This window comes from Odocoileus virginianus, unplaced genomic scaffold (assembly GCF_023699985.2).
Source record: "Odocoileus virginianus isolate 20LAN1187 ecotype Illinois unplaced genomic scaffold, Ovbor_1.2 Unplaced_Contig_7, whole genome shotgun sequence".
Lineage (NCBI taxonomy): Eukaryota > Metazoa > Chordata > Mammalia > Artiodactyla > Cervidae > Odocoileus > Odocoileus virginianus.
The window spans coordinates 1800711-1816403 of NW_027224324.1; the positions used below are offsets into that span (position 1 = coordinate 1800711).

At 38.8% G+C, this 15693-nt stretch overlaps 1 protein-coding gene across 1 annotated transcript in view; it reads left to right on the top strand.

Annotated features, from left to right (window-relative positions):
- Nucleotides 1-15693, top strand: part of TNIP3 (TNFAIP3 interacting protein 3) — a 136602-nt gene that overhangs the window by 98246 nt on the left and 22663 nt on the right. The window contains exons 6-9 of the mRNA XM_070463853.1: nt 1563-1628; nt 3470-3601; nt 7422-7550; nt 14265-14384. Coding sequence (XP_070319954.1) covers nt 1563-1628; nt 3470-3601; nt 7422-7550; nt 14265-14384 — 447 coding nt within the window. The remainder of the gene's footprint in view (nt 1-1562; nt 1629-3469; nt 3602-7421; nt 7551-14264; nt 14385-15693) is intronic.

Here is a 15693-nt window from a genome sequence, read left to right on the forward strand (position 1 = left end):
GAGGGTCTTAGAGGCCCCGGGCAAGAAAGTGAGCTCAGCCGGCCTCCGCGCTCCAAGGAATTAGCCACAACTAGAGAGAGAGAGAAAGAAAGAAAGAAAGAAGGAAAGAAAGAAAGACACGGGGACCCAAGCTCTGATGGAGCAAAGGTGTTTTAATCAACATGGCGTGGGCATATATACTGTCTTACAAGGTGGTTATTCTCAGCAAAGACAAAGATTAAAATTCCAGACTTACAAAACATAAGATGATCCCTATCAAAGAGAGAGTTGCAAACAATCACCTTTTACCATTTGGCTCATAAAAAGGAAGAGGGTACTTATCACTGTAATGAGAAATGCCTGGATTCCTCAGCCCCGGGAAAGGCGTGCCTCTCCTCTTAATTCCTGAATATTCAGGAATTAATAAGGGCCAGAGGGTTCCTGACAGATCCAAAACAGCACACAGGAAGCCTCTTGTTAAATGCTTCCTGACAATTTTCTACATTACAGCCTTTCTGTTTTCTTCTATGGTGTCCTCCACCCTTTGATACTGCATAAAATAGTGTGCTCTTCTGGAAAAGTACTGAACTTCAGCGAAGTAATGTTACCAGTGCATAGAAATGTTAGTCCCTAAAATGACAGGAGCTCAGGGATCTTTATAAAATAACATTATATAGTCTTATCTAAAAAGTTATATCTATTTCTAGCATAAGAGTTACCTAGCTACTGCCACTCTGGATTAGATATTGTTTTGTAATGAAGAGAAAGTTTTGTTACCTTTTTAGTCATTATATCTATCTTCTCCATGTCTGCCCTATATTTATAGCTGTTGGAATTTCTTTTAATGTGGAAAGCTGTAGACTTCCCTGACTAGAAAACTAAAAAGAGGTCATAGTGTTTTTCCTTTCATCTATTTAGCACATAGTTTTGAAGTTTGAAACAAAGTTACAAGTTTTTTGCAGCCTAAATTGCTTCTAAAATTGTCTTATGACAAAACTATTATTCCTTGAATAATCTAAGCTTTCAAAAAAGTGATATTATATATTAGTTGAGTATATTATACAAATCATGTACTGATTTTTTTTTAAAAAAACACATATTGCAAGCAAATGATTATCAGCTAATGAGACTTGGAATTTTTAATATAAATTCTGCCTTTAAAAGATATGAGAAATATTACATTATAATAGTCAAGGTAAGCACATAGAAAAATATGGAAAGATTTTATAAAAGACTTCAAATGTGAATAAATATTACAGAAAACCATTAATGCAATTTGTATCAGGTTCTGGTTGGATTGAACAAAGAAGATGAAAATTCAAATAAGTATGCAAAGTTAAAAGTTTCTAATAAATTGTTCGGCTGACTAGTCAAGATATACCTAAGATGTACTAGTTTTTCACATGTGAGCCAATTATGAAAGGTGAATGGGTTAACTCATCCCAGATCTACCAGAACTTGGTGGAAAGAATACTATCTTCACCAATGACTTCCAAAATCTTACCTCAAAAAGTGATTTCATTTTGACTAAATTTCCAACTGAGCAGATCCTTTGTTGATTTACCAAATTCTAATAATTTCAGCTCCTGGAAGTTAACCAGCAATGGGATCAGCAATTTAGAAGCATGAAAGAGTTATATGAAAGAAAGGTAAACACCTCTCTGTTTGGCATTTGCTTTAAATCAATAATCTGAGTGAGCCAAGTATGTGAAGATTTTCATTGATTTCAACTACAGGAGATTTGTGAATAGCCAGCCTTCTGTTGAAAAATGATAAGGAGGAGTGTGCTGAGTGTATTACTGGCTTCTTGGTACTGAAGATTAATGAAGGTGTCAGTGAATTGTCTTGAGAATGTAAAAATAAAGATACTAAAAATAGCCTCCAGCGGTATCTCTAAATTCTTAGGCACATTTATCAGAGCTCACAGAGCATCCTGGCTCTGTTACTAGCAGCCATAAAAGCACAAAGTTATTTGTGAGATGAGAGATGGCTTAAAGTTCATACTGTTTTATACAAGGCTAGTTCTCTAATTCTTTATAGCATAAGCTGTTTCCCACAGATAAGGAAAGAATGCTAACAGTGAGTGAGGGGAAATGGGGCAAACCCTCTTCTCTCTAAAGCATGTTCTCAGACAAGAAACTTTTGCTTTGGGGAGAAATAATTTTTTTAAAATATATATTTAAAGAGGAAAAGTCAACTTATTATTTAAAATAATTTCATGTTTCAAAAGAGAGAGAAGAGAAAGTAAACTCCCTGAATAATTCAGAATTAAGAAATTTGACCACAAGTGAGAAATACAGCAGAATGGCTCTTTTCTTCCTCATTTTGATACTCAGAGTATTACATTTAGAAAAAGCAAGATGGTTTTCACTACACCAGGCCATGGCCAAACAACCTTATATAATAATATTCAGAGGGGCAGCTTTTGGGTCTCCAAATATTAAGTCACATGATCCCAGAGAAAACATTTAGTTACCTTCCCAAAGGGCTTGCAGCTGCGTGAAGACCCAGGGTTAAAAATGGTCACACTCTCCATCTTTGATGAAGTGCTTGTTCCTAAGGCTTCTCTTGCTGGACCCCTGCAACCCAGACACCTAATTTGGAATTTAATAGCAGGTCAAGAGATTTGGCACGCACTGCACAGCAGGTCAAGCGCTGCAGGTTACTGAGGAGTTAAAGGCCGTATCTGTTTTTCTGTAATGTAAGCATGTTCACTGATCTCCACCCTTCACTGCCTTCTTCAGATCAGGCAAGGCACACCTTGCCAGTTGAAAACAGAATGACTTGCATATAGGGTTATCATTACCATATTTCTAAAGTCCATATGTATGTGTTAGTATACTGTAATGGTCTTTATCTTTCTGGCTTACTTCGCTCTGTATAATGGGCTCCAGTTTCATCCATCTCATTAGAACTGATTCAAATGAATTCTTTTTAATGGCTGAGTAATATTCCATGGTGTATATGTACCACAGCTTCCTCATCCATTCGTCTGCTGATGGGCATCTGGGTTGCTTCCATGTCCTGGCTATTATAAACAGTGCTGCGATGAACATTGGGGTGCACGTGTCTCTTTCAGATCTGGTTTCCTTGGTGTGTATGCCCAGAAGTGGGATGTAAAGTAATTAGCCTCCAACTAATAAAAAAAAAAAATTAAAATAAAAAAAAAAAAAAAAAAAGAAAACAGAATGACAAGCCTCGATGGCTCCCGTAAGGTCTAAGGGTTTATTTCCTCCAAAGGGGCGTAGTCTGGAGAAAGGAGTCTACAAACTGTTTTGGTGTTTGCTTTTTTCTCTTGTAGAGGAAGCATTTTTTAAAAAGCAAAAGACCTGATCTTGGTTTGGGGCAGTGGGAAGAGCAGCCCCTCCGTAGGGGACGCCCAGGAGTGAGCCAGTTCTGTCCCGCGGTGTTAGGTTGGGAAAAAAATACAGGGGTTGGTGGGCTTCGGACCAGGTGTCTGCAGCTGTCTGTGAACCACTCCTGCCTGCAGGTCGCAGAGCTGAAATCGAAACTGGATTCCGCAGAAAGATTCCTGGGAACACTGGAGAAGGAGCGGCTGCAGAACCCCAGCGAGAGCTGCCCGCCGCGCTGCTGGACCAACGAGTCGCTGCAGCGTGCGGAGGTGGGCAGGGCTCGGGAGCGAATCCCCGCCCCCAGGAGGGCGGGGCCCCTGCCTCCGATGGGCCAGGGGGTACAGGGTTCGGAGGTCCCAAAACCAGGGGCCACGTCTCTAAATCAGAAGGCAGGATGTGCCCTATTCGCTTCCTCCTTTGCCGTTCGGGAGGCTCCATCCGCAGGGAGATCCAAGCCACAGATTTGGGGGTGTTTTTCTAGGGCATTGCAGCCTAGGAAAAAATTCATTTTGCTTTTTTGCCTTTACTCATTCTGATTTATTTTTACTGCTATTGTTGGTAATATGACAAATCTTTGTACAGTTGCTTTTCAGCTTACAAGAAGCTTTACAAAAAAGTATGACTTTTATCACCCTAAAAAGATAACATTTTTGAAAAGTGTCTCATCCTCATCTCATTTAACATTCGCCGCCCATCTGTGAGGAAAATCATACGTTTGTCATTTTAGAAATGAGAAGGCTGAGGTGTAGAGTTTAGACGGCTTGTCAATATCTATAAGTAGCACATGGGAAAATGGGACTTCAACCCAGTCTCCAGATTGGAAGGGTCCTTTAATCCCCTTGAGAACTAGAAGGTGGCGTTGAGATGATGCCTTTTCTTAATGTGGACTCCTGGTTTTATGTTTAGTTATGGGACTTTACAGTTATGGGACTGCGAACAAAGCTAGTAAAGGTGATGGAATTCCACTTGAGCTATTTCAAATCCTAAAAGATGATGCTGTGAAAGTGCTGCACTCAATATGCCAGAAAATTTGGAAAACACAGCAGTGGCTATAGGACTGGAATCCAAGTTCAGTTTTCACAGTCCCAAAGAAAGGCAATGCCAAAGAACATTCAAAGTGCCACACAATTGCACTCATCTCACACACTAGCAAAGTAATGCTCAAAATTCTCCAAGCCAGGCTTCAATAGTATGTGAACCATGAACTTCCAGATGTTCAAGCTGGATTTAGAAAAGGCAGAGGAACCAGAAATCAAATTGCCAACATCCATTGGATCATAGAAAAAGCAAGAGAGTTCCAGGAAAACATCTATTTCTGCTTTATTGACTATGCCAAAGCCTTTGACTGTGTGGAATCACAGCAAACTGTGGAAAATTCTTCAAGAGATGGGAACACCAGACCACTTGACCTGCCTCCTGAGAACCCTGTATGCAGGTCAAGAAGCATCAGTTAGAACTGGACGTGGAACAACAGACTGATTCCAAATAGGGAAAGGAGTACATCAAGGCTGTATATTGTCACCTGCTATTTAACTTACATGCAGAGTACATCATGCAAAATGCTGAGCTGGATGAAGCACAAGCTGGAATCAAGATTGCCAGGAGAAATATCAATAATTTCAGATACACAGATGACACCACTCTTATGGCAGAAAGCAAAGAAGAACTAAAGAGTCTCTTGATGAAAGTGAAAGAGGAGAGTGAAAAATTTGAATTTAAGCTCAACATTCAGAAAACTAAGATGGGCATCCGGTCCCATCACTTCATGGCAAATAGATGGGGAAGCAATGGAAACAGTGAGAGACTTTATTTTGGGGGGCTCCAAAATCACTGCAGATGGTGATTGTAGCCATGAAATTAAAAGACTCTTGCTCCCTGGAAGAAAAGCTATGGCCAACCTAGACAGCATATTAAAGAGCAGAGATATAACCTCCCTTTTGATGCTCCCTCTCATCTCCCTTCCCATGCCAGCCCTCTGATTAATGTTGAGGTTTGACAGAAAACAGAAAATTCTGTAAAGCAATTATCCTTCAATAAAAATTAAATTTAAAAAAGCAGAGACATTACTTTGCTGACAAAGTTCAGTCTAGTCAAAGTTTTTCCAGTAGTCATGTATGGATGTGAGAGTTGGACTATAAAGAAAGCTGAGCGCCAAAGAATTGATGCTTTTGAACTGTGGTGTTGGAGAAGACTCTTGAGAATCCCTTGGACTGCAAGGAGATCCAACCAGTCAATCCTAAAGGAAATCAGCCCTGAATATTCATTGGAAGGACTGATGCTGAAGCTGAAACTCCAATACTTTGGCCACCCATTGCGAAGAACTGAGTCATTTGAAAAGACCCAGATGCTGGGAGAAATTGAAGGCAGAAGGAGAAGGGAGACCACAGAGGATAAGATGGTTGGGTGGCATCACCGACTCAATGGACATGAGTTTGAGCAAGCTTGGGAGTTGATGATGGACAGGGAAGCCTGGCGTGCTGCAGTCCATGGGGTCACAAAAAGTCAGACACGACTGAGCAACTGAACTTCACTGAACTGATGGGACTTCATGAATATTATAGGAAAAGGGTGGAGGCCCTTGAGCCCTAAAGGCCTCTCATTTTTTCAGACAGGAAAAAGGAGAATAAGGCTAATTTTCTCAGGTGAAGTCTTGTGACTGATATTGTGATGAAGTGGTTGTGTTTTACAACATGTACAAGTCTTAAGGCAGTTTCACACATTAGTACATGACAACATCTGTTCGGATTTCCCACCTTGCTAAGGATATCTTTGGCAGTGTCCAAAGAAAGCAAAGTTTAGCAATTCCCTTTCTGCCATGTAAAAGTTCCTTTCTGTTCCATCTATACCCAGCACAAGAATCACGGTTACTTTCTTCCCCTCTGCCATTTGGATCATTTTCTAGTTGAAATAATTTTCTCTTAAGCTATGCTAAATTTAAAAAAATTTGGTGAATTTTCTAGGTGTACATATAGATCTATTCTGGTTAAACAAAGACAAATAGAAATGTTTTCACTTTTAAGGAAAACAACTCACCTAAATTTGATTTCTTAAATCATTGTTTTGGGAAACAATAGCTATTAAAACAATATACTTTAACATATAGATTTACCTAAACTTCAGAATATTTATTTTACTAGGTTAAAATTTTCATCTCATTAAGAATCCAATTCACTCGACAAAAAGTTTACTGCCCAGAATATAAAATTAGGAGATAGGAGACAGCTGTTGTCTGAATTCAGAACCGGTGTCTAAGCCACTAGCCTTGCTTCAAGTACTTAAAACGCTGGATTGCTTGAAGGTGATCTGAAGAGTAGAGGAGTGATGGCAGTTGGACCAGCCCATCTCTACATTTTAAAAGAAATCATCACAAAAATATAGCACTCTGAATAACTATCTGTGATGTAGGGTCTTATTGCCTGAGGTTTTCATCCTTTATTCTCTTCTGTCTCTCTTCAGGCCAGAATGAAGCAAGGCTTTGAGATATTGATATTTTTTGTTGCAGTGACACATTTTGCATTTTAAAACTTTCAGTTATTTTTTAGTGAATCAGTCTTTTGTCACCACCTTATAACTGTGCATAGGGAATAGCTTATTCTGCAGACTCATTTGATCCTTGAAAGTGAGGAGTGGGGATTTTGATATCTTGTTCTGGGGTCACAAAACTTAGTAGCAGTAAGGATAACAGAAAGATTTCTTCTATCCTAATCCTGACTTCCACCCAGAGTTGTTGTTGTTTAGTTGCTAAGTCACATCCGACCCTTTTAAGATCCCACAGACTATAGCCGCCAGGCTCCTATGTCCATGGGATTTCCCAGGCAAGAATACTGAAGTGGGTTGCCATTTCCTTCTCTAGTGGATCTTCCTGATCCAGGGATCGAACCCACGTCTCCTGCATTCACAGGCAGGTTCTCTACAGATGAACCATGAGGGAAGCCCACCCAGAGATTATTACTCAAGTGGGATGTTAAATGAAAATCTAGTAGGTCTTGTTTGTTTTGTTTTTTTTTTTTTAATTTCAGAAGTAGTCCTACAAAATCATCTCATCTGAATTTTATTGTTTGGAATTTGTTTTCTTGCTTTATATTTCAGAAGGATAAGGAGAGCCTAAATGGAGAATTACATGAATTGAAGATAGAGAATAACCTTTTGAAGGAAAAAAATGCTCTCATGAACCACAAGAAGCAACGTTATGAATGTGAAATAAAACGCCTCAATAAGGTATCAAGCCAGGTGAAGCTGAAGAGGTCAGATGTGAGGTTTCTGTATAAAGAGTACATTCTGGGTTGAGACTCAGAGCAAAATCCACTCACGCTGCAAGGCAGCTCACAGTCTTGGGGGGCTTGCACAAAAGGTCTCTGTAATTTTATAAACCTCTCCAAATTCCTCATTCAGCTATGCTTGGCTAAGGATTTTTTTGGGATTCGTGTCCCTGCAAAGATTGTCATGAAAAAGATAAGGAGATATTATAAAAGAGAGTAAGAATTTCTTTTTTGGTGGTTCAAAGAACCACATAAAGCAAGTGGGTGTTTGTGAAGAGTAGTGTGTGTCTTGGTCAACCACAAAAGTTTCCTGAGGAAATAGACTGCACTTTAAAATCATCATGGTGGAGCTGCTAGGTGTGAAGCAGACTGCATGGAAGCAGGCTAAATGCCAAAGCCAAGAATGGTGGCTTTTCTGAGAATAAGCCTTTTAGGGGGGAGAGTGGGGATAGATCTATTAAGAAAATGCAGGTGATTTTAATGCCTTTGCTCCAACTTAACCATTCAAAGGGGCCACCTTTGAATTGCTGCAAAAGAATGACATGTGAGTGAGTGTGTCTGTGTGTTGTTTCATGGACTAAACCTTAATTTTCTCTGGGAAGGAATTGCTGACTTGTTCAGGGGAAAAAAATTAAACCCTTTGCTGTTGACTTTTTCATACATGGACCATAGAAATACCTGTAGGAGTTGAAATATTCATCTCTCAAGCTAGGTATTTCTTGGCCAAAGTAACAGAAATTGTCTTCTAAAATGAGTAGGTGATTGGCCTTAAACACATGCTTGGTGCTTGCGTTTTGGACTGTGCCATCTTGCAGTTAAGTAGTTTTCAGAGGTATAACTTAAAGATTCTCAGAGTGTTAACTATGTGACTATACAGTTGATAGGATGCTTTACAAATGTGATGCTGTATTTGATCTATTTATGAGGCAAGCTGTTATTTAGGATAAAGTGAGAAATTGGAGGTTGACTTCGTAAACAGTGTACTTCTCTATCCTTTAAGAGAGAAAATCAATGGAGATACAGATTCAGGGCAAATGGATTTTCTCTCTTATTCTCTGCTGGAAATTCTCTGCAAATGAATTAGAGGAGCTGGCATTAATTGAGATTATATTTGAAATGTCTCCCACTTTTGGTACGTCATCGCTTATTAGTTCTGTTTCTCTAAATGTGGACATAAGGATATAAAGCCTGTATAAATTAGAACAGTCAAGAACTCTGTTTTTAACTCAAGAAGCTCATATGTAACCTTAATTTTTGTGTATCTGCTTTTATAGTCAACAGGAAAAAAAACTTTTAATAAGTAAAAACTTTATAGCTCATGATTATAATCTTGAAATCTCAATGAGAAAAATTAATTTGAGTAAAATTCAGAGCTTTATACAAATGTCATCTTCTCAAAGAGGATTTTTTCTGGTTATCCTAACTAAAATTACGTACTACACCTCTAAAGTTTCCTGTTTTAATTTTTCCTTGGAATTCATTGCTATTTAATATATGCAAAATGTCTCATGTTTATTATCATATTTGCTTGCTCTCTCCAAGTCTTGATTATAAGCTCCATGTGGGCAGGATTTTTGCAGGGCAGACATCTCTCTTAGGCATGGTAGACCCAGTGTTGAGTACTCACAATACTTTTAGTGGCCCACTGAGATGCTTAATTTCTCTTAAAGTCAGAGGGAAAAAAATGAAAGCTTTATGTCAAAAAAAATTTCATATTAATATTAACATATTCATCTTTGTAAGAATGCAATTATATAAATTTACTATCAATACCTATTTATTTGAAGAAGGAGACTCACAAGGACAATAGTCATAATGGGGCCCTGAGTTTCTCTGTTTTGTTCACTGCTGTATTTGAAGTGCCTAGAACAGGGCCTTGCTCATAATATGTTCTTTTTTGTTTGTTTGTTTTTATTAGTTGGAGGCTAATTACTTTACAATATTGTTGTGGTTTTTTGCCATACATTGACATGAATCAGTCATAGATTTACATGTGTTCCCCATCCCGATCCCCCCTCCCACCTCCCTCCCCATCTCATCCCTCTGGGTCTTCCCAGTGCACCAGGTCTGAGCACTTGTCTCACGCATCCAACCTGGGCTGGTGATCTGTTCCACATTTGATAGTATACTTGTTTCAATGCCGTTCTCTCAGAACATCCCACCTTCGCCTTCTCCCACAGAACCCAAAAGTCTGTTCTGTACATCTGTGTCTCTTTTTCTGTCCTGCATATATGGTTATCGTTACCATCTTTTTAAATTCCATATATATGCGTTAGTATATTGTATTGGTCTTTATCTTCCTGGCTTACTTCACTCTGTATAATGGGCTCCAGTTTCATCCATCTCATTAGAACTGATTCAAATGAATTCTTTTTAATGGCTGAGTAATATTCCATGGTGTATATGTACCACAGCTTCCTTATCCATTCGTCTGCTGATGGGCATCTAGGTTGCTTCCATATCCTGGCTGTTATAAACAGTGCTGCGATGAACATTGGGGTGCACGTGTCTCTTTCAGATCTGGTTTCCTCGGTGTGTATGCCCAGGAGTGGGATTGCTGGGTCATATGACAGTTCTATTTCCAGTTTTTTAAGGAATCTCCACACTGTTCTCCATAGTGGCTGTACTAGTTTGCATTCCCACCAACAGTGTAAGAGGGTTCCCTTTTCTCCACACCCTCTCCGGCATTTATTGTTTGTAGACTTTCGGATAGCAGCCATCCTGACTGGCGTGTAATGGTACCTCATTGTGGTTTTGATTTGCATTTCTCTGATAATGAGTGATGTTGAGCATCTTTTCATATGTTTTTTAGCCATCTGTATGTCTTCTTTGGAGAAATGTCTCTTTAGATCTTTGTCCCATTTTTTGATTGGGTCATTTATTTTTCTGGAGTTGAGCTGCAGGAGTTGCTTATATATTTTTGAGATTAGTCCTTTGTCTGTTTCTTCCTTTGCTATTATTTTCTCCCATTCTGAAGGCTATCTTTTCACCTTGCTTATAGTTTCCTTTGTTGTGCAAAAACTTTTAAGTTTCATTAGGTCCCATTTGTTTATTTTTGCTTTTATTTCCAATATTCTGGGAGGTGGGTCATAGAGGATCCTGCTGTGATTTATGTCAGAGAGTGTTTGCCTATGTTTTCCTCTAGGAGTTTTATAGTTTCTGATCTTACATTTAGATCTTTAATCCATTTTGAGTTTATTTTTGTGTATGGTGTTAGAAAGTGTTCTAGTTTCATTCTTTTACAGTGGTTGACCAGTTTTCCCAGCACCACCTGTTAAAGAGGTTGTCTTTTTTCCATTGTATATCCTTGCCTCCTTTGTTGAAGATAAGGTGACCGTAGGTTCGTGGATTTATCTCTGAGCTTTCTATTCTGTTCCATTGATCTATATTTCTGTCTTTGTGCCAGTACCATACTATCTTGATGACTGTGGCTTCATAGTAGAGCCTGAAGTCAGGCAGGTTGATTCCTCCAGTTCCGTTCTTCTTTCTCGAGATTGCTTTGGCTGTTTGAGGTTTTTTGTATTTCCATATTCTAGTTCTTTTAAGAATACCATTCGTAGCTTGATAGGGATTGCCCATTTATGATAAAAACTCTCCAGAAAGCAGGAGTAGAAGGAACATACCTCAACAGAATAAAAGCTATATATGACAAACCCACAGCAAGCATCACCCTCAATGGTGAAAAATTGGAAGTATTTCCCCTAAAATCAGGAACAAGACAAAGGTGCCCACTCTCACCACTACTATTCAACATAGTTTTGGAAGTTTTGGCCACAGCAATCAGAGCAGAAAAAGAAATAAAAGGAATCCAGATAGGAAAAGAAGTGAAACTCTCACTGTTTGCAGATGACATGATCCTCTACATAGAAAACCCTAAAGACTCTACCAGAAAATTACTAGAGTTAATCAATGAGTATAGTAAAGTTGCAGGATATAAAATTAACACACAGAAATCTCTTGCATTCCTATACACTAACAATGAGAAAACAGAAAGAGAAATTAAGGAAACAATACCATTCATAACATGTTCTTAAATATTTGTTGAAGAATGAATTAACTAACTAATGTAATTTGCTGATGATGTAATATACTCAATAGCCAGTTGTGATCCTGGCGTCTATGCTTTAATAGGCCCAGCACTTTACTCTTACCTATGAGTAGTAAGAAAAAATAAAAGTGCACTTTACACAAGAAGAGACTTCACCCCCCACGTCTGTACCTTCAACTGTCATTTGTAAAACACAGGTAAAAAATGATGAGCTATAAAAAGATTTTTTTCTCTTTTTTTTTCATTTAGTACAAAGAGGTTTTTTTCTCATTTAGTGTGTAATGAAATGTAAGAAATTATTCTGTTTTATACTGTAGATTTTTCTTTTCTCTTTACTACTGTAATAAATAGAAGTTATTTTTAAAATGATGATTTGGGTATCTAATTGTGCATACCATTCATCACAGGATGGAGTTTGGGGCACACCCTGCTTGCTCACACTTACTGCCTGCTGACCCAGTCTCCCAGCAGAAATTCATAGCATGTCAGCTTAGCAATTAGCAGATGGTTTTCACAAGTTCACACAACTACTTGTACTCAGTTCTACTTTTTTGCTTTGAAGGAGATACCTAAGGGTATTTTCATAAAGTTCTGGACAAGAGAATCCAGATGTTTAATCTAAGTGAGAAAAATTACCTGGGTCTAGTCAACCAGTGTGACCCATGGGCAGAAGTAATGTTCTGCCATCTCACCATCAATGTGCTTAGTATATCTTATCTGTGCTGATGGTAAACTGCTGTTCTAGAATAAGTTACAGGTGTTTGTTCAAGGAAGTTGGAAAACCCCAAGATTAAATAAATATCTACTAAACTCACCTTTCATTTATGATTCATTTGCAAAATTTCTAGAAATCTGAGTAGCATGAAAGGTAGATCAGGAAATTCAAATATTACAAGACCCACAAAAAGTCTATTTATAGCTGTAGGATATGGAGCCAGCATATTTGATTGCCTTGACTCACTTCACTCACCCCACCTAGATTCTGATACTACTAACATAACACTTTATTTTTAAATATAGCTATTATGATAATTCCTAGAACTATATAGATTAGCAATAAATTCTAACAAAACATAAAATATTAAATAACTTCTGGTGTTTTAAGTATTCCTGGAGGAAGAAAAAAGTTTTTGTTTTTCTTACAACCTCCTGAAAAATGATATTTACATCAGGCTAGACAGTATCCATAGACTAGATGACATCCTATTAGGAAGTTTCTAGTCTTAACTATATATACATTTAACGCCATAAATTTACTTTGCTTTTCTAACCTTACAACCATATTACATACTAATGCAGGGAAGTGAGTTACTGGTAGAATCATCAAATGAACATCACTGAAGCAACTAAAGAGATACAGAGGAAGTAAAGTCTCGTAGCTTTGGAAGTGAACTTTTTCTATTTGTATAGAGGACTCATTCGATAAGGAGCAAGTAGTCATATTGTGTGTGGGCTTTGATACCACAGCAAGATGAGGTATGTTCTGTCACCATTTTTGGCAGCCATTTTATTTAACTCATCACAAGGCAAAGGTCTTCAGAATAGAGACAGTATCTTTTATATAATCTGACAAAGTGTAGCATATGTGAAAGTACCATGGATTTATGAGTAAGGATGATGATCTGGTTGGCAAATCTAAGAGTCTCTTATTTCTTCCACTTCCTCACCCCATGGTGAAAACACCAAATTGTACTGAATTTCAGGAAAGCAGAGCACTCTCCCCCTGTGGGCTCCCCCGGTGGCTTGGTGGTGAAGAATCCTCCTGGCCAGTGCAGGAGACATGGGTTTGATTCCTGGGTCGGGAAGATCCTCTGGAGAAGCCAGTGGCAACCAACTCCAGGATTCTTGCCCAGGAAATCCCATGGATGAGAAACTTGGCAGGCTACAGTGCATGGAGTCACACAGAGTCAGACACGTCTTAGCGACTAAACAACACCTCTCTACCCTGTGGTGGGTTAATGGATGTTTTATTGGAGAATAAATATAACTGTAGCTAGGCCAGGGCATGGTATGCTGAAGGAATGCAGAGCAGAACAGTGCCACAGATCTAATGGTAACAAATCTGCATGGATTGCCACCTCTCCTGTAGGGGGACATGGTTATATAGCAGAAATATATTACTCAGAATGTCATCCAAGATAATCAGCTGTAGCTTTTGAAGAATGCAGATTTTCAGTTCTTATCCCCAGGTATACTGATTCAGGATCTGTGGGGACAATGCCCAGGAATGGGCATATTTGCTGCCTCTCCAGGTAATTTTGATGCTTCCTAAAATTTGAGCTTTATTGACGGAGCATGTATTTGACTGAAGCAGAGACTCTAGAGAAAGACTATATATATCTGTTTTCCAATCATGATTAGCCAGGTGGGAGGGAGGGTCTGTAATATCAAAAACCTTCTTAAGTAACAATGAGAGTTGAATACCATTAACACCATCATGGAGAAAAGACAGAGATTCTGGAAAAAATGCATATATGCTAGAAAATCAGAATAATGTTAGTGAGCGTTAAAAATGAAATTCTACGTTGTGAGTGCATTTAATCACATTTGAAATGATTGTGATAATTGCAGAGAAATATGTACGTGGCAACTCTTAGGTCAGCAGTGTGCTTATCTTTAACACAGGCTCTGCAGGATGCCTTGAGAATGGAGTGCTCTCCATCTCTTGAGGACTGTTCAGGGAAGTCTGAAGTGGAGTGCAGCCGCGAGGAGATGCAAACAGAAATGGAAGTTCTCAAACAGCAGGTGAGAAGCTGGACGGGGAGCAGTCTTGTGGAGAACTTTGGGCCTGTTGCTCCTGTGCTATTTGGACATTGCTAGAGGTCCTGCTTTTCATACGGCGTCAAAGGTGTTTGCATGTATTTAATTATAATTACCTAATTTTAAAGCTTTATGGGAAAATTTAGATCAGCTAGTCCAACTCTCACACTTTATGAAAAAGAAAATTGAATTTCAGATGGGTTGAATGGCTTGCCCAAGAGCACACAACTTAAAAGAAGGGCATGCTAATTAACCTTTTAGTGAAATTCCATTAGCACTGGTTCCAGAGATTTTCATGCAGACACAATTTATTTTTAAGACACTATTAACCCAAACTCTGGACCTTTTCAGAAAATGGTAGCAGCTGGGCTGCTCCTCCGTAGCTGCAGACCTTCCAGGCTTTGAAACAATGAGGGCAGTTTTAAAGGGAATAGTCTGCACTGATCACAGAAGAGGCAAGTCTGTTTATCTATTCCCACATATGGATGGCACTGCCTAGGAATTTACTGATGAGTTCCGGCTTCCTCCTTCCCACCCACCCTGCTTCACTCACTGTTGCCAAGTACACAGCAAGAGTCAAGGATGCTCTAATAAGCTCATGCATGCATCAGTGGCATAGGGCTAGGGGACATAGCACTGCCTAACTACTGGAGCCTACACTTAGTTCATCTGGCTGGAACTGGCTTAGCCAAGGGGCCACTCGAGCATATCACATCTCTTTTCCTATGAGAGGTAAAATGAATATAGGTAAAAATATTAGTAAAAAATATAGGTAAAAATACTAGTAAAAAACTAATATAGGTAAAGGGCTGGAACAGTTCAAGGTGATATTGATAAATACAGGAATTCCAATCCTCGAGGCACACATTGTTGGTGATATATTAACAATGGCAGGTTGCGGGGCAGGATGTCATAGAGCAAAGTGTGGAAATGTATTATTTTCTGATGTCCCTGGGAGTAACTTGTTGGCTGTTTGGCTCTGAGCAAGTGCCAATTACAAGGAATCTTGATGCAATACATAGAAGAATTGGGCAACTGTGATATTGTTATTTACGTTACTCTTATTACTTCATAGGATGTAACCTATTTATAAATCTAAAATATCCAGAGCATTTGACATAAAGTTGGACTTTTTTCTTCTATCAACTCCATTTGAATACTGTGCTTCATTACATCCAGGATCAAATATACAGCTTAAAAATAAGCCCATGGAGAGAATAAGGGTATAGTCAGAGTGTTAAAACTCTGCCAGATTCTCAACCCCTGAAGTATCATTGGCACAAGCCAGGATTCC